Here is a 23,376-nt window from a genome sequence, read left to right as displayed (position 1 = left end):
ATGACATGGGGTGGGAGGCAGCGAGGTTGGAAGGTAAAAATTCCTCCCCAGCCTCATTGAAAAAGCTGGGGGTTAGCAAGCCAATAAGGGGACAGAGTCAGAATACTTACAGATCAGACCAAAGCTGCTCCACTCCTCCAATGGCACTCAGAAGAATCCTGCAGCCTGTAGCACTCCTTGGCAACGTGTGGTTTTCAGCCTCTGCAACTCAGGTTGTCATCTGACATCTCCTGCAATCTGAAGGATAACCCAGGTTGGGTCATTGCATTTCAGTCAAATAACATCAGAACGTTGAAGTCACTTTGGTAGCTGTGAGTAGACACTGCATGCTGGAAGGCAGAATGCTTGAGTCTAAGCCACAGATTTTGATGCAGCGTTCAAGAATTACATTATCCCAGTGAGCTGTGATATCCTCTGCCTTGGATTTCTTGCCTTCAGCACATAAAGATAAAAGCAAAATTCATCTTGCTGCACGGAGTCCTTGTTTTTCATCTCATGTTACACCAAATGGAAGTTAATGAGGGCTTTTCCTTTAGCCATCCACAACAAACAAAATCCCACACTCTCTTCAACCTGGATTCCAAAACAAACACCACAAATGCAGGTGACACCACAAATGAGGCTGCTTTGTAGTTCCACATAAAAGTGCCTTCCCTGCTGCAGGTGCTGCAATAGTAGCCAGGAGCTGAAAACGAGCACAGAGATAAATCAATTACATGCAGACAGAAGCACGGTGAGATTACCAGCTCAGCAGAGCACTGGCTGAGATTCCCACAAACAACCCCAAGAGGATGGCAATTAAAAGCCCACATCTACAGAGTTAAGCTGGGGAGGACGCTTCCATGCCTCACAAAGCCTGGCGCTGCACCTCTCCCACCCACAATAAGGAACAGAGAAAAAGCTGCCTCCTTTTCCATTCACCCCAGCTGAGCAGGGGAGCAATTTGGTTGCTTCTCCTTCTCTCCCAGGTAATTCCCAGCTTTGACATCACTGTAAGAAATGGATGTGTGCTCCCAACGCCCTGCTATTGTCCTGATCCCCTTCCGTGTGCACACAGCTATACCAGAAGCTTGGGGATGCCATAACGATGCATCAGACCAATCTCTCCCAACGTTCTTTCTGCCACAGATCTAAAAGACAGCAAAACAATTTTGCCCAAGGGCTCCTGCCTGTGAAGGGAGCTGCTCTGCAATAACCTTCAGACAGTGTGGCTTCCCTTCATTCCCCACCTCCTGCAAGCACCAGGCTGTGTCAGTCAGCAGTGTGTAACAGAGCTGCTGTGGGTATTAGGGAACGTTAAACAGGGCAGCACTGCTGGGCAGCCTTTCAACAGCAGCACAGATAAACTGAGCTTGTCTTCAACCAGGAGGGCTGCATTATAAAAGCTGAAATCTGGGGGGCAGGGAGGGCAGGCCAAAAAGAGAAAATGAAGGCTGTACAGAGCAGCACTCTTGCAGCACATCAACAGTGATGTAGAACGTGAGTCACAGCAGAACATAAGAACCTTCATGTCACCTCATTTTGGCTACTCTACTCAACAGGAGCTTCTCAAGTAGAGTGATGCTACTTTTCAGCATTCAGCACCGCTGAGCAGCTTCACCAAAGGGAAAGAGCTCTCCATCTCTGCGCTGCCCTTGAGATGCTACAGCACACACCAGGAGCATTCATTTCCTTAAATACAGAGCACATGAAGGTCAGATCACTGTTTACGGTCCACTGCGCTGTCAAAAGCGCAGCAGGAGATAAAAGTTCCCAGCTGATGAGAATGCAGAATCCTCTTAGCACACCAGAAATACGTTCAGTGCAGTGCAGCTCACCGTTTTCCTCATGTTCACAGTTATGTCCACCACTGCAGTTGATAAAAATGACCACAGACAGACAAATACATCACAAACAAACAAAGGTGTAGCAGAAGTAGGCTTTATGAAAGTATTTAAATTTTGTGGCAAATCTCTGCATCAACACGGGGAGGGAGGCAACTTACTGCTGTGCATGAGCAATCAGTCACCAAACCATTTCTTGGACAGACATTTATTACAGGTAGTTTATCTCTTCCTATTTCTCAAAGAGTTTAAGGCACAAAAGCCTGAAAAGGGCTTATAACATGTACATAAGTGCTATCATTTTTGCTTTCACCTCTAAAGCAAGATAATACTCACTTAAATATATTGCTTGTCCATCATCCAGCTTATACAACATTCAGTAGAAAACTGCCTTCCAAGTCAGCAACAATTTGTTGCACAATACATTGATTGGATTGCTCTGACCCGTTTTTGCTGCAAGATCCTCAGTTTCACCATATTTACTCTGACAGTGGAAGACGCTGTGAAACCTTAACATGATAAAGGGGCCATTGAGGCCTGTCAACAACGAAAAAGGCATCGTACATACAGTAACATTTCAACAAGGTTGCTGGTAGAAGTGTTTTAAACTGCTTGGCTGGTGGGGAATTCTTTCCTCACAGATGGAGAGGCAAGCCAAACATGCTGGAGACCATCAAGCAGAAGGCATCAGTCTGTAGTGGTTCTCTGACACTCCTTCCTGCCTTTGCTCTCCAAAATGCTTAGGAACAGCAAGCTTAGTTCAAGATCACAGCTTAGATTAAGCAGAACATAGGCTTTCATCCACATGATTCCTTCCCATACTCAACTTATAGCAACTTTACCCAGTCACTAGGAAGCTTCTGAGACATTTTAGTGGTATTTGACAGTGACTCTTTAAAAACCAAACCAAACCAACACGTGGACAAGTGTTGGACCAACTGACTAAAGACAGTTAAATGGGCAGCAAACCAGAAAGGGGGCACGAACCAAAAAGCAATGGGTACTTTTACTTAAAAGACCAACTTCTTTATTGTACGTTGGAGTAGTCCTTCCCCTGTGCCATCCTGATGCAAGTTTATAAATTACAAGTAGTATTAAGAGTTCACTTCAAGACAAAAGGAATAAAACCGCTGCAGTTCTGACTTCCACCACCAACAGAAGTTATCACGGTGCTCCCGCGGCACTCCGGCGTTGCACAGGGAACACCACACTCCTCCTGTACTTCCAGTAACAGACCTGAGTGGAAAGGGGCCACCCCTGACTCCTGCAGGATCCATTTGCAGAGTAACAGAGCACCGGCGGATTCGTCACACAGACGGCACCTCAGCAACGAGGCTATAGCTATAACATGGCTGGGATCTCTGACGAGACAGTGTCCAAAGGCTGCCAATGGCAGTCCATCAAGGCATCATAGAGCTCTTCACTCTGCTCCATAAACTGTTTATTTGCTTCATGGACATCCAAATGAGGTGCTGGATCTAAAGGAGAAAAGGCAAACAAACAGGCTGTGTGTTACATGGGTTGGGAAAGCACCCACAGCCCACAGACACGTCACAATAATGTGCAGCACGTCCCAGATCATCCCCACCACTTCCCCGATGACAACCCGACCACTGCAGCCCTAGCAGATCTTCCAGCAATGGGATAAATCTAACAGCAGACAAGCCCTCCTTTCAGTGCCATTGCCCCAACAGCAGAGCCAACAGAGAGAAGGCATACCTGCACCTCGCAGCCCCGTGTGGCCACTTAAACTGCCAGAGGAGGTGTGCTGGCACCACGGCACGGCGGAGCCGCAGGGGCGCAGGCACACATTCCATTCTGCTCCCTCTGCTTTGGATGGGGATGGCAGCATCTGCTTCTGCAGCCACAGTCACCACAGCTCATCTGCTGGAGCCTCAAACATCTCAAAGCATTGCACAGTTAGTAACGGAAGAAGTGCCAGCGACAGCATTAAGCACGAGTACATCTCCTGTTTTACAGCTGGATGAAGTGTTTGCAAAGCATCCGGGGGCTGCACAGCAACCCGGTGGGATCCACTCTGCTGCTACCAGTGCATGGTGAACAGTTTGCAAAACTTGTGCCAATCGTGGTCCCCAACAGCACAACCACCTCACAGCTATCAGTGCACAGGAAATTTAATCAACAAGAAAAAGATACCCCAGAGATACCCTAATGATAGCACAGGAGTTCCACTTTCTGCATGTTGAAGAAAGGAGAGCCCTTGTGTAATGCTTCAAAAGCCAGCACAGCTTTCTCCTTGACATCACTGCTTACACCCACAGGTTCTGCACAGCACCCATCTGCTTTCTGCTTTCACCACGTGTTCTTTAACTTCTTATTTTTAAGACAGTAAGGAAATACACCATACAGTGCATAATCCACTCAAGACAAAGATTTGGAATCACCAGTATAAAATTAATTTTTTCTTGCATGAACGCTGCTCCTATGTTTATCTATGGCCCCAGTATTGTTTAGTGACCCATTCCACCCAATGCCTGCTATAACAAATACTTTATCAGGACACTCTGATATCATTTCTTTTTAAAATAAGCACCAAGAAGTATGCTGGACTCCACAAAACAACCAGATTCCATGGACAAAACAGAATGCCTACATTGATTTTGTAGCATACCAGAGAACCAAACGAACCCAAAGGACGAAATTCTGTATAGTACAGAAAACAAAGATATGTGATTTCAGGGCAAAGGATATGTGGACATTAAACCACCAATGGTCTCAGTGCTAGTGAAGTCAATTAGTTACAGCCCTGATGAGGGCTGATGACTGGGAGCAGCAAGTGTAAAAGATGCAGCCAGGTGATAGTGAGGAGCAAATGTTATCAGGCTCAGATTTAATCAGAGACAAAGGTGTATTGTACACTGCTTCTAAAGGCCAGCTTGAGAAAGGCTATCTCCAATCAGTACAAAGGAAATGCATGACTTCAATAAAGAATTCAAGAAACATACCTTCCAATGCATCCTCACCAACTTCTTCATATGTCTGTAAGGACAAAGAAACCCTTAGGACAGCAGATAAAAATATTAGAAAAACAAAAACATCAACTGCTGGTTACAACTGTCATACAGTGACTTTTAAATCTGAGTGATTACAACAGCGTTCCTCACACTCAAGCCCTCTGATCCCCTCCTGGCAGGCTCCAGGGTGTGGGTTCCACTCTAAACTTAACACAGAGGCAGCAGTTCTTTAAAGGGCACAGTTTGTGGCTGTCTTGATCTGTTTCAGCCCCTGAAACAAAGCTTATGAAGGATCCTAGAAGCATTCTGCCATGACAACTGTATTTAGAGCCCCGTTGTGCTCACTTGGTCCAAGCAAGAAACCCCTCAAAAGACAAGAGTGCAAGCCAGGTGCTGCTGAGCAGTTCTGCTTCCTCACTAAGGAGCCATGCTGAGACACCAGAGCTTGCTGGCATCAAGCACCCCCACAGCTCTGAAGCTCTCCTGCATTTCTGTGCTGGCAGTCAGAGCAGGGTGAGTTCTCCACGCTGCCCTACCTGCATGGTGCTCTGTGTGTAGCCATACTGGGGGTAGCTGTAGCTGTAGCTGCCTGTGTTCTGGTCGTAGCCCCACTGTGCATAGTAGCTGTGGTACTGCTGGTAATACTGGCTGTAGCTGTAGTTGTACATCTGGCTGTACTCCGCTGGCTTCATGCGGTTACTTAAAAAGAAGGCAGGAATAGGTTACATGTCATGCAGAAAGTTATGAGAAACAGTTTAAGGTATGGTACATCAACAGGCTTTATTCTAACATGCACAATTCAGCCTCTAAAATGCATTCACTCTTGAATGAAGTCACCTTCATCATTTACATACGTATGCAGAAAGAAATAAGTGGTTTATATTCAAACCTCCTTCCCGTATTCATATTCATCTTCATTTACAAACATTGCTTTAATTCTTCATGACTAATTTAGGATCACCTCCTGGCTCTGGAAAGGGAACAGTTTGGGACTACGAGCCTCAGTTTAGAATATCCTGAACCATGATCCATATTTTTGGGTCCTTTTTTCCTTCTGATAAATGAGACAAAGTATTCTGCAGCCTCCAGAGGTAAGATACTGAGTTTTGCTTCTCACTAAGAGTTAAAGACTCAGAGCCTTGCAGAACTGGGGTTTCTTTCAGAAAGAAAGGTCCAAAACCTCTCCCTTCTGCTGCTGCCATAGAAGAGCCTAAGCAACACCTGATTGTCCCCATCCTCACTTCACTGGATGACCTTCAATGCAAATACTTTAAAGAGTTCTTAAGTAAAAAGGACAATGGGTAATTAAAAATTAACCTTAAACAGCGCGCTAACTGAAATCCTCATTCATTGCCATAAAGAGACAGCATTCCCAACAAGCTGGGAATCCCACCTCACCACTGAGATTTGAAATGAGATGACAAATGTTGCTTGAAAATGAGAACACATTATGCACAAAGCTCCACTGAAGATGCAACCAGTGAGAAGCAGGCAGAGGGAAACACCGGTCTGCTCCCCACAGCACAGCCCCTTTTCTCTTCCTCACCCCCCCAAGGTTTCTGAGGTCGCCAACAATCTGCATGTTATTCAAACAGGGAGCAATAACTATTATTCGTATTACCCTAGTGCTACGAGCCCCAAGTCAGAGCAGGATCTCACTGTATCAGGTTCTGAACAAACACAGAAAAAAGAGTTAATCCCTGCCCCAGAAGTTTTATATTTACATTGCAATAAATGAACAAAGTCATTGAGCTTTGCTATCCAGGAGTCAATAAGCAGACTTAGGCTATTTAAACGCAAAGGAACACGTACTTTTCAAATAATCACATTTAAATACTGTGTGTGTTTGTGTATTTAATCAAAAACAGCATAAAATGCTTCGTCTTGGTCTAACAGCATAAATGTTGATGTCTGTGCGTTTGGACAGACATCAGCTTCACCAGATTTGTGTGTATTCCTCTACTTTGTGACGGAAACATCCCGGATGTGCACCCAGAGCTCTGCCTAACACCTAACAGCCCTTGGGATCCCACATGCTGCTGCTCCCCGGTCGGGCTGCTCTCATACTCACACTTTCGGTATAGCCACACTCAAGCGCACCGGTTTGGAGCCCAGCCCCACGGCTCCCTGGCACTCCGTCAGCGCTCTTTTCTGCTCCAGTTCATCGGTGAACTTCACGAAGCCGTAACCTCTGTGGAGATATGGAAGAATTTGGATCAAACAGAAGCAAATAAAGACTCGCTGCTTTTTTTTTCTTTTTTTTTCTTTTTTGGAGTATTGATGGTGAAATCTAAACTGGCTTTGCAAAGCGCAGTAAGTGAAACGCTTCCACTGGGGCTTTTAGTAGAGGTTACACGATTCCCTCTTCCAGTTGCTTTGCTTTCTTTGCTTGAATGCTCAGATCTCAGCTTCAGCAGCACTTGTGAGGGCTGCAGAGAAGTAAGCCAAGCCTTCTGCCAGCAGATCCCAGGGAACTCAAAGTGAGCTGACACAAGACATGTCAAAATGCACGGACAGCAGCAAAGCCTCAAATCTCTACTGGGAGAACACAGGTAATGTGAACAGATGCAACTCAGCACAGGACTGACAAGATAAAGGCATTGCCACTGCGTCTACAGCTGCCCCACATGAAGCACAGCGCTGCTTCTCCATAGGATCAGCTGAGATGTGCTTTTTAATCACGTCCTTTTTCCAACAGGGAAACACCAACTGGACTTTCTGTCACTGCCAACAACCACCCGATCCCATCAGCACTGTCAACAGTGAATGAAAACGAGCTCTTAACACCAGGTTGCTAAAACTTGCTCTGATAGCACAGCTGGAGCATCAGCAGCACTCAGACAGCAAGCCCTCAACTGCAGCACTACAGCACAGCACTCATCAGCCAGACCAGCACCATGAATTCCCTTCCCCCCTCCCTGATCCCGAAAGTCCTTTGCGTGGGCCTGGATGCCGCAGTGAGTCAGAAGCGATGCAACAGCACCCCAGAGGGCAGTGCCAGGATCCCAGCATGGGATGGGCCGCCTCACACAGCACAAAGATCAAAGACTTGGGCTGGGAGGGGAAGAGGAATCCACCTGGGTGACTGAAGGAGGTGCTTGGCTACCCAGGAAAAGAACAAGCCCAGAGCGAGGGTGTAAACGTACAGCATTATTATCTATTCTGTGGGAACAATTAAATGCAAAGTAACACACACAATAGTTTTGAAAGTGTCATCACGAGGCACTCATACCACATCCACACTGGGAGTTATTACAGAGCAGTTGGTGTCCCATAAAATGCAGTATCTTGCACAGCAAGCTATAAATGCAAACCTGAATATTTATTTACGTGTACATCTGTGCATGCACATATGTATGCTCCCCAATAAAGAAGCCCAAGTCAAAGCTCAAGCTTGTCAATATACAAACTGGATAATGAAGCAAGAGCAAAACTCTACATGGGTACAGGTTCTGTTTCAAATCAGTGACCTTAATTCAACTTACCCTCTGTGAAAGCACAGTGGCAAATCAAACCAGTGTAAATCAACACCTGAGTCAGCTATGGTTGTTCACACAACAGTGTGCAAGTTTCTAAGCAGCTACAGAGGCTGCAGCAGCCTTCAGGTGGGAACAGAAGTGAAAGCAGGAATGCTGCCAGCTCTGAATGAGTGGTGGACAAAGTAGAGGGAGGTGTGGGGATAATAGCTGGCTGCAGCAAGGCAGAGGTGATTCTTCCAACATCTCCAGATGCTCAGTTTTTTCATATAAGCGGCTAAACCCGATTTTAATACAGGCAAAAGAAAAAAAGAAAGAACCACATCCACAACAAAACAGCAAAAACCCACCTCCAAACAGAACAAAAACAACAAAAAACCTGAAGGGAAACAAACAAACAAACAAACAAAAAACACCCAAGCACACAAAAAATCCTCCCCAAAAAACATTTTGTTGAAGTCAGAATCTGCCTGGCAGACATTCGGCCCTGTCCCAAAAGTTAAAAGAAGACTCCCAGCCTGCACCCATGGCAGAAAGCAAGGAAGCAGGCACAGCACGACAGCACCAGGCTCCAAACTCTTCTCTTGCTTGGACAGCAGGTGCTGGGAAAAGCCTTGCAGGCTCAGAGCTTCACTGGGCACCTCCACAAACACCAGCATCCATTCCTGTACCACCCTGACACTTGCAGTTGCCTCAGCTTTGAGTAAGTGCCCAGGTCATAAAGAAGCTGGAAGCAACACCCCAGCAGTGCTGGGTGAGGCTGCTGTGCTCTCCCAGCACCCAGCACTCACTGCCCCTTCCCCACATCCCAAGGGAACGCAGGGCACCTTGCCCTGAGGTCTGCACTGAGGAGCTGTGCCCAAAGCCAATGAACATCACCCATCACCTACACTGCAGAGCAGAACAGGAACTGGGGGAGGCCCCAAGGCACAGCTGGTCTCAGGAGAGGTGGCAGTAGCAGCACACTCAACAGCCTGAGTGACTGAGCAGCACTGCAAGAGGTTCAGGTCGGAGATAAGGAAGACTTGGAATGAAAACTTTGTGAGTTAAGCAGCATAACCTCTCCATAGAGAGCCATGCAGCATTGGGACAGGCTGCCCAGACAAGTTACATCATCTCAGCCTGGGAGATTTTCCAGGCTACGCAATTCATCGCTGACCTGAGCTCATGTTGGCAGCAGCTCTGCTCAGAGCAGGAAGTTGGACACAAAACCTCCAGATATTCCTTCAAACCAACAGATCTTAGAGTTGAGAAACCCTTACGTGAGAAAGAGGGAGATCTACAGCCACATTCTACGTCTTGTCACCACATTCTCATAGCTATTGTGTCAGAATATTGTGTTTCATTGAAGCCATGTTCTGTCCTGAAAACAAGGATGCTAGCCAACTGGTCTCTCTCCTAAGAAAATAAGAAAGAATTCATGTTCTCCAATTTAGAAAATGTTTTATTAACATTAAGAACATATTTGACATCTGTTTTTGATGAGACATTTCCAGTAAAGATGAACAAGGTGGCTCCTAACTCCTTGCTAATGAATCATAGCTTTGTTTGCCCTACCCTATTGGAAACAAAAGCCTGCAAAGCTTCCACAGGAATATATATTCAATAGCCCAGGAATATATATTCAACAGCCAACTGCAAAAGCACAGTTCTGTCTGAAACTCCAGTTTTTCCAGGTCATTTTTCAGCTTTTTCACAAGTGCAACACTGCACTGCCAACACACAGAGCACAGCATTGACCCCAACACTGCACACAGCCAGGAACGTTACAATCCTACCAGGTGTGTGTTCTACTAACATCTAAACTATTCTTCTTCCCTTGTTGCACATTTCCTATGCTACAATGTGAAGTTAAAGAAGAGAATGAATAAAAGATGACTTACTTGGATACTCCTGCCTGGTCCAAAACAACTTTTCCACCTCTACATGATGGATAAACTTTAACAAAAAACTCATACAACATGCCATCATCCACGTCAGCAGTCAGGTCTCCCACAAAAAGTGAATATTCTGGACTAAAGAAATCAAAAGAAAACTTCTTAGGCACAAATACACACATGCCCACAAAACGTGTGACGAGCCCAAAAATTTGACCTCAGAGAAAACTGACATTAAAGGACCATTTTTATCAGCCATGCTTTTTTCAGTTAGTTAAGCAGCACAATGAGTCTACGTTATTCTGCTCTGTATTGAAAGATGAGCTCAGTTCTTAGTTCTCAGACATGCTGAACTGGGCACTGTACGTGAATTTCTAATGTCTCAAGAAAGCATCGCTGTCTCATTTATAGGGTTGCTATTTCCTGAATACTGATCTTAAGTTACAATACATGAATTAGATGCTTTGAGGCTAAAAAGTTCAAGTATTTAAGAAGACGCTCCTGACCAACCTGCTGTGCCACACAGAAGGTAAAGCATGAGACTGACAGGTGGTCTGAGTTATCCTCCCTCTGCTAGGCAAGCTGCTGGAGTCAGCAAGGCTGTGTTACCCATCTGCAGTTTGTGACTATTTCCAGAGCAAACAGAACTGCAAGAATGATACAAGACGTAAATCTCATTCTTGGCCCCATCTCTCATGCCCTGATTCTAATCTGAAGTTGTTTTTCTTCTTTTTTTTTTTTTTAATATTAGTAATTACCCAAACTAAAAATACAATTGCTGAGATGTGAGTTAACACAACCCTCCCAGATTGCAGGACTGTGGTTCACACCTACCTGACCACGCCGTGCTGTTGTTTCTCCACCTGTGCAAAGCATTTCTGGGCAGGCGTTCTGACAGCTGCTAAACGGCCCAGCTCCAGAAACTCCACACAGCTGCTGTGCCTCCTGCTGGGCCTTTCGCTGCCCATGCAGAGGGATGGGCTCCTCCTGAAGCCAACTCACAGCCTTGCTCCCTCCCTTTGCTGACTGCTGTGGTACCACAGCCAGTTAAGCCAGGTGCTGTGAAACCACTGCCCGCAACTTCAGGTGCCAAACACAGCCATGGCATACAGCAGTGTTATGATGGGATGCATCCTCAAAGTCCTAACATGCTGCAGCATACCGAATGCTTACAGTGTGCTCCCAGTTTAATGCAATCCATGTTTCTCATTGTGGGATTTAGCTGCCTGGCACTGCCAAGCAAAATGGCACAAGGCTGAGTTGTGTGCATCTCATGAATTCTCTCCTGTCCAATTTGCTAGCTGTACATCTTGTCCAGCAATAATGAACTTGTGGGTTTACGTATTTTGAATACTCTTTGCAAGGCAATTGATAAAGAGACATTAAACAGGCAAAACTAATATTTGAATGTGGGGTGTTTACCTGTTATCGGGCTGTTTTCCATACGTTGCATAATTCAATTTAAATCTCTTTGCCTGAAAAAAGGCAAAAATGAATCCGTACATTCAAATGCTCCCATGTAAATCCATACAATTAGGAAAAATGCAACAAGCTTACTTTAGATATCTATTATTTTTAATACTGGCAGACGTTCAGAGCTGTCAGGCCATTCAGTTCAGGTATCCAGGATATTTTTATTTCACTCCAGTACAGCTACAATAATGAAAAGCAGCAAAGGAGCTGCACCAGGGGGTTTGCTCTGCTTTATTTCAACACTCCACAAAGGCACTGAAAGATGGGCAAACCTCACCCAGTACCAAAACTGTATGTCCTAAAGGAAGACAGGAACGCTGAGGTCCTAACAGCAAGTATTACATGACTTCTCATGTCAAGGTCTCACAGTGAAATGACAGCACACACAGCTGGGTGCTTGATGTTTGTCATTTACCAGGATACTGACAAAGCAAAACCTGCCACACTGAGAGATGGAACCAATCCCTGATTCTGGACGTATGACTGAAAACTTTGCTCTGCATGAAGCTCTCATTTATTTGGGTGGGGAGCAGCTTTTTCTGAAAGATGCCCCTTCTCTTTTTTACACAAGTTTCCCAGGAACTCACATTTGTGCCACTGGAACACCTCACCACATCCTACCGGAGTTCAGCCTTCTGTCCAGCTCACGTGCAGCTCTGACCAGGACCCAAGGAGCCTCAAAATCCCATGGGTCTCAATTCCTCAGGACCCTCACCTGATGCTCAGCACCCAACGACCCACAGCTCACTGCCCAGCGCAGCACTGACTGCTAATTCCTTCCAGAACAGTTCCTTCCAAAACAAGTCTGACAGAGGAAGAAGCAAGGGGCTGCACTCCTTGAACAGAACACTGGTTTCAGAACTCACCCAGACAGTGGGAGAACTAAGCTGGATTCCCTTGCTAGTACGAAGACACAAATGGCTTCAAACCAATCCTTCTGTCTCGCAGCAGACTTCCAAAGCACACATCTCTCTGCACTATGCAGTGGCATAGCATCAAAGAATTCCATTTGGACAAAGAACACAAGCCTACAGTTAGTCCAACACCTAGAGACCAGAACATTTGTTTCACACTGAGGAGAGCCTGGTGTGTTCCCAGGCCTTGTATGATGTATCCTCCTCCCTCAAAAACAGCATAAATAATTAAAGGGAAATAGAGCAAAGACTTAACTCTGGGCTATAATCCTGCTCCTTGCATGCCTGTGTTCACGGGTGTACAGTGGTACTCAGCTGTTTCCATGGACCATTTACAAGCTCAAGTCTCCTAACACAAAATTGAGATCTCACTTTGAAGCACTTCCATCTTTTTGTTGGATCTAGATCTTCACTGCAATACTTTGGGCTTGAAATCACTGAGAAAACTGAGAGTACCTGCACATGTACAGGAGCTGGGGACACGAACTGTCAAAGAGGCACAACAAGAACACCAGGGCTGACAGTTCTTTGACTGATTCACTATGTAAAAATAAACACAGGAGTGAGCCACATTCTGTTTTCTGCAAAGCAGAAACTACATAAATGCAAGAGAGGAGCTGAACCACTGCCTGCTGTGTGCACTGAGTTGGGCTGCCCACGCTGGGTCTCTGTCTGACACCCGTATTCTCTCCATGTATTACATAAGTTGTCCCCCTAAACGACATCCTATTTTGAATTAAACTGTGGATAAAGGCCAGTACTCCCCAAAGCAAACTTCAACTATTACCTTCTTGCAGAAGCTGCTCTCTTTCTCTCTTAGTGACTACAGAAGGCACCTAGGAAGATTGGCTTCTCTTAGTTACAGCCTCTTATTTGCAGAACAGGAGCGTGTTAAACGGGACAAAGACCTCCAAACATCTTATCTATCCCTTTCAATGGGGAACTTCATCCTGTTAGGAAAGCTGACCAACCCAGGGGACTAACTGCACTGAAACAGGCATCAATGCACCTTCATGTATCACACTGTAACAGAGGTGATCTCAGAGTTTCTTTGTCAACCTGCCATCCTCGCTCCTGCAGCCAAACTCTGCGGATACCAGGAGCAGCTGTCAGCCATCCCACTTTCACATACCTCACATTCAAGTCAACACCCTAAAATTAGCTGCTGTGGCAATTCTTCCTCTTCTTCCCATCCACCCAGCTTTGGGGTACCTGCTGTGTGTTGCAGTTATACAGTGGACCAGTTCTTTCCCCACTGTAAATGGGTCTGAGTAACTCTTGTTTGCTAGGGGCTAAGAACCAGGCAGTGTTTAAGGGTCACTTTTGCAAATCAAAGTTACTGAAAATTAAGCTTAAACTTGAAAGCTCACCCTGTGTATACATCACAACACACAAATTGTAACAGATGTACATGGAACTGTAAATGCAGAGAGACAGAAGGACTGTGGTTTGTATATTCAGCCTATTTTTTCCTTGCTCTTCTCTGGTTTCTCATTGCTCCAATTTTGCTCACAGCAGAAAAGCTCAGCAGTAGAAAGCCACACCACAGCACTTCTATACCTGGGCATCACCCAGACCCTCACATAAAAATGAACATTTTCCAATGCTTTTCTTACCAGCATTGTGATCATTAAATCTAAAGAAACCCCCCAGTTTGCTACTTAATTTCTTTGTCACCATTACTCAAAACACAAATTCTTCTCTACTTCTCTCTCACAGCTTTGCTTTTCCACCGACTGATGTGATTTACTCACCGGTGCAGCACCAGGAAGAGGTTTTCCATTGATTTTATGTAAACACTTCTCTGCAGTAGCCAGATCTGCAAATTCTACAAAGCAATAGCCTGCAGGAATTCTGAACACAGACAGAGGACAGGAGAGAAAAAAGATTTCAGACTGAAAACGTTGGAGGAAGAAATATTATATTTTCAGATAACTGGTAGAAAGTTTGCTCCAGTAGCAACACATGGAGGATCTCTTTGTCCAAGTATAAATGTCAGCTACCAAACAGACCCTGGTACAGTAATGCTGGATCTTCACTGATAGCTCCTACTTACCAATAAGTCACGTCAACATAAGAACACAGAAAATACTTTTGCTCACAATTATTCCACTTTCACTGACCATAAATATTCCCACCCAAGTTTGAGAGACTGAAAAAATGAAATGACAACACAAGAACACAAAAATACTTCATCTTGTTTACAGTCACTGATTGCAAATGCACTCCAAAGGTCCCCTTAGGGCTCTTTCTAAGTGAGGCCTCCCACCTCTGCTAGCATCACGTAGCTGTGCTGTTCCAACAATTAACAGACTTGTCACTGAAGCCCCCTGCCCTGAATCTGTATCCCCAGATGGACTGCATGCATGTGCGTGCTGCTCTGAAGGAGTGCTGGAGCACTGCAGGATGGTTCACTGAGAGCAAGGTCAGAGAGTCAGCAACTGTCCTCTCCACTGCTGTCATCAATACGCCCGTATGGTTGGCAGCAATGGTGAAAAGCTGAAAGGGAAAACCGCTCTGATATGGACAGCCCCACCGTGATGCCATGTAAACTGCACACAGTTCAACCCCCCAAAGCACAGCGATGCAGCAGTAGAATTAATTGAGAACAAGTATGAACAGTTACCCTGTCAACCTGTTTCGAATGATTTTTACACTCAGTACAAGCTCTCCCATGGTGGCAAAGGCTCTTGAAACAAAGTTTTCATCCATGTACGGCTCCAGCTACAAAAGCAAAAGCATCAGTTAGATCAGAGCATCCACAAAAAGGAGCATATTTGTGTCAATGTCCCCCTAAGCAGTTAAAACATTATTGAGAAGTATTTTACCCTTGCGCTTCAAAAAGAAGGTTCATTTAAGAGGGTCGATGCCACTCAAAATCAGCAGGCATGCATGAACCAGGCTCAACAGTCTGCAAAGTGGAACCCAAGAGACAGCATGAATTTCAGAGAATGGAGAGCTTCCACAGAAGGACAAAAGCCACTCAGAGACATACAGCAACAAACTGAGCACTCGCTATGCAGGAGCAGGGGGGAAGGTGATGGTAAGCTGCTTCTCTGTAAGCAAACAGAGATCGGGCCAGCAATAACAGCATGTGGGTGCAGCACAGCCCCAGGTGGATGGATGGATGTTGTGCTTCAGCCTCCATCAAGCTGAGGTAGGGGGCTGCTTGATGGAGGCTGAAGCACAAGGAGGAGCAGCCGTGACTGCCTCATATAACCATGGAGTTACACGGGGCAGCACTGGCAGGGAAGACTTCCAGCCCCATCCTGCAGCAAGGCGTGCTGACTGTGCTGCAGTGTGCATGTGAGAAACAGCACTGTGAGTGTTGAGGTGCATGTGGAGTGCTGTGTGCATGAAGGCACTGCAGAGCGGGTGTCAGCGTGGTGTAGTGGCTGAAAAGAATGAAACGGTGCCGCAACTGGGCCTGAATACGTGGTGAAGGTGGTGAGACAGACAGCCCTGCAGTCCCTCTTAAAGCTTGTAGTCATCACCCTACGGTGTTGTCATCGGGAACCAGGTGTCTTCTCCACTTGTGCGTGTGACAGAGCAACCACACACACTGCACTTGTGTGCAAAAGGAGGCAGAGGAGTGCCAAGCAGCAGGAGGCAGCTCTGCACAGGGCAATCCTGTGGTATGTGCGCCCATGAGAGACAGATTCATAAAAGCAACAGGCGACGGCTGCCGGGACAAAAGAAGTAAAGTCCTCGCAGTGGAGAGGCTGCATTTAACCCTCCGTGTGGCTGAGTGTGGAGGCATCGTGAGCGCCAGCCCGAGCGCCTCAGTGCGAGACCGGTTGTGAGCACACAGCTTGCGATCGTGTGAGAGCCCAGGAGCGCCTGGGAGTGGAAGCGTGAGCAGCGAACGCAGGCGGCAGGGGTGTAAACGGCACAGGTGGGACTGCGAGCACAGCCGTACGGGTCTGTGAGTGTGACAGCCCGCGGGGAAGCGCTCAGCTGCGAGCGTGGCAGTCAGCGTGCAACGGTGCGAGCGTGCAAGAGTCACGTGACAGTGCGCGCGTGCAAATGCTCACGTGACGGTCAGTGTGAGAGCGTGAGCGCCGGCGGACCAGCGCGCGTGTCAGCGCGTGTCGGTGTCACTCACAGCACGAGCGTCTCTCGGCTGTTCGGAGCCGCCAGTCACCCCGCAGCGCCCTCAGCCTTCCGGCGCCGGATCCCCCAGCAGCTCCCTCAGCCCCGCCGGTGACCTCAGCCCACACCGCCCCGCTGTCCGTCGCACAACACCCCGCGCGGGTCCCGGCCGGACACTCACGTCCCCCATCCATAGGCTGGCGGCCATACTGCTTTCGCAGAACCGAGGAGGATTCAGCGGGGCCGCGGTTTCGCCTCCCGGCTCGGCTCGGAGCCGACTGACGCCGGGCGCGCGGCCCGCTCCCACCGCCCCGCTGCCCCCGCCGCCTCCTCCGCGGCGCCCGTCGGGCGGAGAGAGCGGCGCCCCCGCCGCCACGGGAGCACGGGGCGGAGACAGCGCCCCCTGCCGGCAGGAGGAGCGAGGGCGGGCTGAGGGATGGGGGGGAGCGGAGCTCTGTGAGGAGGGTTGGGGCTGTTTGGGGGGGGGGGTTGCGGCTGCGGGAGGAGGCGGGGAGCTTTGGGATGAGGGCTTGGGGCTCCAGCGGGAGCGAGAGGATGTGTTGGGGCTCTGTGAGGAGGGTTTGGGTCTCCAGGAGGTGTTTTGGGGCTGTGAGGAAGGTTTACGACTCCATGAGGGCGATTTTGGAGCTCCGGGGGAAAGTTTGAGGCATCTGATCCCACGACATGGGATTGCCTTAAAAATTGTGTGGCTTTTAAAGGAAGCAAAGGATTACTTCATATGACAGCGCACTGGACCTTGCGGTGCAGAAATATGGAAACTCTGAGTATCTCGTAATTTGGTGTAGTGAAGAGGTAACATTGCTTCCACTGTGCTGCCTTTGGGTTCTGACTCGTGGGTTCGGGTGTCGTGTAACCTTCCCTCTTCTCCAGTTTGTTCCGTGGGCTCTTCAATGTCAAGGACGGCAGTTCTTGGAGCAAACAGGGCCCCTTGTTACAGCGGAGCACAGAAATGCACCTGGAGGACGGCGAGCTGCCATCTGCTCAGCATTTCAGTGCCGCCAAACACAGCAGTTCTGTTTGCAGGGCCTTTCTGTGAGCCCTGTACCCCCCGACAGAAACACGGGGCACAGCTGCTAAAGCTGGTTCTGCAGTTACTGCAGCATGCCATAAATCGAGCAGATGATGACAGGGACAACCCCAGCCCTCGGTGCTCTTGCATTTGTGGCTTCTGCATCTCGGCAGATGTTGCTCTGCCGCTTGCAGGCCGTCAGAGGGCAGCAGAAGGCTGCGGGTTGTTGGCTGGAGCTTCTCTATTCTTGCAACTGGGCATCCTTAAGCCTGCTGTGAGCAGCACAGGACAGGAGAGCTCGTCCTCTGAACTCCTCGTGAAGCAACGTGTGAACGTTCACTTAAACCTTGCCCTGGAGCATCGCCATGCTAGAATAACGTGTGAAACCGAGCAGGAATGGAAAGAAATGTTAATCACGCTGTTTTTCCCTGCAGATGAACGTTGACTATCACTGCGTTTTTGCAGGGTGCTGGGAAAATCCTTGATCTTCGTACTGGGTACAGACTGCATTTCTGCCCCCATTCTGCAGTATGGCCAGGATTGAGTAGTCCAGAATATTGCCTCATCAGAAATTAGGAGCGTGTAAGAGTTGTGAGATTAAAAACATGCTTACAGCTACATCTGTTTGCTCCCCTTGGGCATCCTCAGGTCACGTTTCCAAACTCTTTCCTACAATGTTGCAAAATATGGCATAAAATCAAGACAGACAGCAAGACCCACCACTGTTAAACTGTAGGATGAAGTTGTCAAGTGGCACTTTTTGTGCCTAGATGTCACTGGCAACCTGACCTCTTAGGTACTCATCCTCTTTGGAGTCCCTGCTGAGGCTGCCCTTCAGGGTGGTTGTTTTTCCAGCATGGCATTTCATGCACTGCGTAGCACTGAGCTCTGCTTCACTCAACTCAAGAAGCTGTTGCTCATTCTGTCCTTAACTTACAGCTACTCAAAGTGAATCGTTTGTTCTTTGTCACTTGCTGAAGTGAGTCCAGTATCTCTAATAACTCCTTTCCGTTTTTTCCTTCCAGCTGAGTAATAGAGAACTTGCTTTCTTTTTGACTGTCCTGGGATAATCCATGGAGATGGATATTGAGCAATAAAAATGCAGGAGGAAGCCAGGGTCATATGCTTGTGTTGGAGTCGGAGAAGGTAAGAATGTTATATTCTGTCCTATATCCTTGTGACAGAGCAAAAACACTGGAAGGAGAATATTGAAAAACAGTTTGTTCCCCTTAAAAGTTTGTGGATTGTCAAAGAAGGAGCAGCTTGTAACAGAAGGACGTGGGGACTCGTCTGCCTTCTGCGTGGATATCAGCGGCTGAAACATCCTGTCCCCTCTGCTGGCACAGACACACCGTGATATCCTGCTCTGAGAGCTTGATCCTGAAAATTGCTGGGTAAATTCTGATTGCCATTCCCTGTAATCACTGCAGGTATCGTCCTGAGCCCCCAGAGCCCTGGGCAGTGCTGCATTCTGCTTCCCAGCCGGGCACTCCAGCAGTTCAGCTTGTTGAAGGGCCCAATGCCATCGGTCTCACAGCTCCTTCACCTCTCAGGACCTTCAGCTGCGTTTAATGTCCCCTCAGTGCCTCTATAAGTGGTCCCAGCTCTTAAAATTAAAGGGTTTGAGCCTGAGAATCTGGCCTGAGAGACTTTAATTTGGATCTGCTACTTTTAGCTTGAGTTTGAAACTGACTCGCATCGTTTATCAGCCTCTGGTGCTACAATTTACTGTGCTAGAGCTTCCTTTGCTGGGCTCACAGGCTCCAAGTCCATCCTCACCTTTAGGCAACTGCAGCCAATGGGCTGAGATCATGAATGAAGTTGGACAGGGATAGTTAAGGTAATGAAGGAAATTAAAAAAAATACATAAAGCCAAAGCTTGGAATGGCTTCTGAGATTCTGAATGTCCTTTTAGTCATTCAGGAGAAAATATGCAGTGAAATCTGTTCTCCACTCTTGCACAAGATAGCATGTCTTAAGCTTCGTTCAAGCACATTTTTTGTATAAACACAACACAGCTTCAAGTGATAAACAGATCTGGGAGATTTTTTGCCCATCAAATATTTACAAATGATTGTAGGCTTGCATACATCTGCTTTGCAGCCACAGCCACAGCAGCGATTACTGCACGTGCTTGGAGGAGCCACCCTTCACATTAAAACTTCTTCACCATTCTTCACAACTATGGAGAAGCTCCATGAAGCTCCTTCCCACAAAGGCAACGATGCACCTCTGTGGGCAAAGTGTCCGAAATGCATTTTATCCCCATTTGGCTGATTCCTGTATTGCAGTTGGTAACACGAGGTACCATTCCAACAGTATGACTGCGTCAAAACAAGGCACTATCATCTTTGCCAATGCAGACAGGGATAATTAGACCAGTGCTGAAAAGTCATAGGTTTTGGTTGTTGCTTTGGATATAAACCAAGCAATGTGACCATTTTTTGTTCTTGAAAGCATTGTTTCTCAGAAATAAGGCCTCCAGAATTTGAGTTCTTCATTGTGGGAAGCATCCTGAGGCTGGCTGGAGGTGCCGTGTTTAGCCATAGAAACAACAGAATGAAAAATACTGCAGTGTATTTATAGCAAGAAGGATGATTTATGGGGTAACGATGGTTGTAGTGCTTCTAGCTTAGGAACTCTGTATGGAACAGAGTCATTAAATGTTTGGCCTTTAAAAAGAGGGGAAAAAAAAAGAAGCCCACAACAACAACAAAAACCCCAGATGAATAATGGAAAACAAATCCCCTCTCTGGTGAAAAGCCAAACCTGTGTTTTGAAAATCAAATGCTTTTTTTGGGTTAAGCAGTGAAAAAAAACGGACTTGATCTTTGCAGCAGCTTGGATTTATTATTGGAACCAGTTGGCTGTGCCATAGAAGAGAGGAATGTTCTGGTAATTAGAGCAAGAAGCTGGGAGTCAGGAGCAGTAGGGTCTGTTTCTGGCTTAAGCACCAGCATGCTGTGTAGCCCTGGGAAGCATGCTGCCTCGTTTGTACCCTGGCTTTCCCACCTATAAAAGAAATTGTTCAACCTCCCAAATCGTGTGCACTGCTGAGGACCATCCTGCAGCACCCGGCGGTCTGTGCTGCTGCAGAACGGATCCGCACAAGCCTGAGCTTCAAATGCTTTGGAAAAATCCTGCCCTAAACCTTTACAAACCTGATTGCCCGGATTCCTAAATCCACGTGTGGGCCTCTAATTGAACACGGTGTGATTTCCAGAGGTTTGCTGATGAAATAGAACATGATGGGAACGACGTAGCTGTGAAAACAGCGCGATCATGGGACGTTTCCCCCCACCGGGCTCCTGCCATGAGCTTGGCCACTCCTGCAGCCCTCTGAGCCCCAGCAGCAGCGCATGAACCCACAGCCTGCAGGGTTTGTGCCCCATTGCAGCACTCGTGGGGGGCTGCCACGAAGGGGAGGGTGGGAAGTGGTCAGCAGGGCTGCTGTGTGCCATTCTGGGGGTCTCCAGGTGGCGTGAAGCACTGCTTGCTGTGCTGGAGGCAGCTGCTGTAGGGAAGCAGCAGTCAGAATGACTTTGGAGCTCCCCGCAGCTCCCCTAAGGCCCCGGATCTGATGCGGTGCGGCTCTCCCAGAGCTTCAGTTTCTAGACGGCCATCTGTCAGCATCGGGAGCCCTCAGTTTGGATGCTGCCCTGCTCAGTGAGCAGAAGGAACGCCACTGCCTCGGCTGCTGTCCCTCCCCAGGGCAGAGGAAATGTGCACTGACAGGGCAGGAAATTCTCGCCGGCCGCAAGGACCTGGAGCTTCGCCTCCCAGTTTCCTGTGAGCCTTACCCCGGTGTCAGGCCAGATGCTTCCAGATTATTAATAGCGGTAGTTACATTAACAGGTTTGTGTTTTTCTTCTTCTGTCAACGAAATTATTTCTTCATGGAAGACTTTCAGGTTGTTTTTATTCAAAGAGGTCGGGAAGGACCCAATAATTGCAGCACTGCGATCTGTGCAAGCTAACGAGCAGCCAAGCAGGGATTTTGCTTCGTGGAAGGCTCTCGGTCCACACAAACAGGCTCTGAAGTTCCTGTGCAAAACAAATAGCTGCAAACTGGGGCAGGCTCAGCATGGCAGAGGATTTTGTTCCACAGGTATTTCCACGCAGCAGCTGAGCTGCTTCCAGAGTGCAGCCACTTTCTCCATGCTAACGGCTCCAGCCTTTGCATTGCTCCCTTCAAGGGGCCGTGCAAGAAAGTGACCGTTTCCAAAGCACAACCTGTCCTTCTCTGGTGCGCCACATAAGTTGGTGTCGATCAGACCTGATTGGTGTTATTAAGGAGAACAGGCTTCTGCAGAGAGCCCCAGCTTTTTGGAAGCATTATTCGTGGACAAGTGGTCCCCTGTGTTTGTCCCATGCCACAAACTTTCGTCCCATAAAGGAGGAATGGGAACAGGTTCTCTTCCCGGCTGCATTGCTCGTGTAACGCTGCAGATCTCTCAGCTCAAGGAAGTGAATCTTTATTTAGATTAAAACCAGCATTGGTTTACAAGATGTAGAATAGGCTTTGTATGCTGGGTTCCCTGCTGCATTGGTTACCCAGTCACTAGTCAGAAACTGCTGGGTGCTTGGGAGGAGGAGATCGCTCCATTGCAAGCCGTGGTTTGAAATATCTTGGCTCTTGTTGCTGAGGAACGTTATAAATACTGTTCCCAGGACAAACATTCTCCATATCTGAGGGCTAATGAGCCAAACAGCTGCTCTGAGGCTATCCACCTCTGACACCAGTAAACACTAAGCCATGTGAAAAAGATTTTAACGTGCCCAGACACTCCAATATAGAAGTTGTACGTGTGTCTAAAACACAGCGTTCTCACCACTTCCATTTTGCACCTTCAAAAGAAAAAGCTCTTTGCTATCTTTGACACCTGCAACTGTCAGAACAAAACCTGCACAGCCCATGGTGCAAATCCAGCTGCTTTCAGCCCAGTGCACCATGTTTAAGGAAAGGAAGGGAGCACGAAGTGGCACAAGCATCTATCTTAGGAAAGCTTTCTGTAAAGGTCCACCTGCAACATGCTGGAGTATTCACTGATGTCCTCTGGCTGTCTGAACAGCTTCAAGTCCATAACCCCAGTAAACCCATGCATTCTCCTTTTGGGCTTTCCTGACTCTCACCCTTTAAATTCAATGGAATTGCGCCTGATTTACACCCATGTGAGTGGAGCAGAATCACTCCCTTTTCTTCAGCAAAACAAACATTTGTTACTTAGAAAGAAAAACAGCGGAATCTTAAAATGTGATCCAAAGCTGAGCGGAAATTCTCAGTAATGCAGGAATTTGAGTTTGTCCAGTTTGTAAACACAGAACGGGGGGGGGCTGATGATGATGAGCGCCGCGGGGGCCGGGGGGCTGGGGGCTGTAGTTGGGGTTGTTCTGCCATGGGCACAGCATGCAGGGCAGCTGAGAGGGTCCTGGGGGAGTTGTAATGGGAGAGGACTGAGCTCTGGCAATGCAGGTTGTGGTTTATCCACCAGCTAAGCCCTTGGTCAGGCCTAAATCTTGATGCCGATAGCCCCAGATCCTGGAAGAGAGTGAGATCCAGAGCTGAACCAAAGGAAGTTAGGGGTCTAGAGATGCAGACAAACTGTTGGGATCCTTTCTGAAAGCACCCTGGTGGTCTGAGCGCCCAAAGCCTGAGGGTCTCCACTTGTGCAGACCTCGCAGGGCTTCTCTCTGGTCAGCCTTTGCTGAGCTCTCTC

The 23,376-nt window shown here is 47.6% G+C and overlaps 1 protein-coding gene across 4 annotated transcripts; it reads right to left on the bottom strand.

Moving 5' to 3' along the window:
• Positions 1-1,904: 1,904 nt before the first annotated feature.
• On the bottom strand, positions 1,905-16,930 carry LOC122187548 (tRNA selenocysteine 1 associated protein 1). Of its 4 annotated transcripts, none has more exons than XM_042885140.1 (10): positions 16,812-16,917; positions 15,367-15,449; positions 15,165-15,262; positions 14,293-14,392; positions 11,574-11,626; positions 10,158-10,289; positions 6,870-6,989; positions 5,335-5,497; positions 4,790-4,823; positions 1,905-3,301 (listed from the first exon to the last, which is right to left on the bottom strand). In XM_042885140.1, the coding sequence occupies exons 3-10, from the start codon at positions 15,248-15,250 to the stop codon at positions 3,165-3,167; spliced, it is 825 nt and encodes a 274-aa protein (XP_042741074.1). In that variant the 5' UTR covers positions 15,251-15,262; positions 15,367-15,449; positions 16,812-16,917; the 3' UTR covers positions 1,905-3,164. The 4 variants fall into 4 exon arrangements, 3 of the variants coding, with proteins under 3 accessions (XP_042741074.1, XP_042741075.1, XP_042741072.1); XM_042885141.1 differs by lacking the exon at positions 16,812-16,917 and adding an exon at positions 16,644-16,703; XR_006181343.1 differs by lacking the exon at positions 15,367-15,449 and adding an exon at positions 3,543-3,726 and having other exon boundaries at positions 3,219-3,301; positions 16,812-16,930.
• Between the last annotated feature and the right edge of the window lie 6,446 nt (positions 16,931-23,376).

Source organism: Lagopus leucura, unplaced genomic scaffold, assembly GCF_019238085.1.
Source record: "Lagopus leucura isolate 7727_CA_CO unplaced genomic scaffold, USGS_WTPT01 Super-Scaffold_100048, whole genome shotgun sequence".
NCBI lineage: Eukaryota > Metazoa > Chordata > Aves > Galliformes > Phasianidae > Lagopus > Lagopus leucura.
This window is presented reverse-complemented; position numbering and strand designations above follow the sequence as displayed.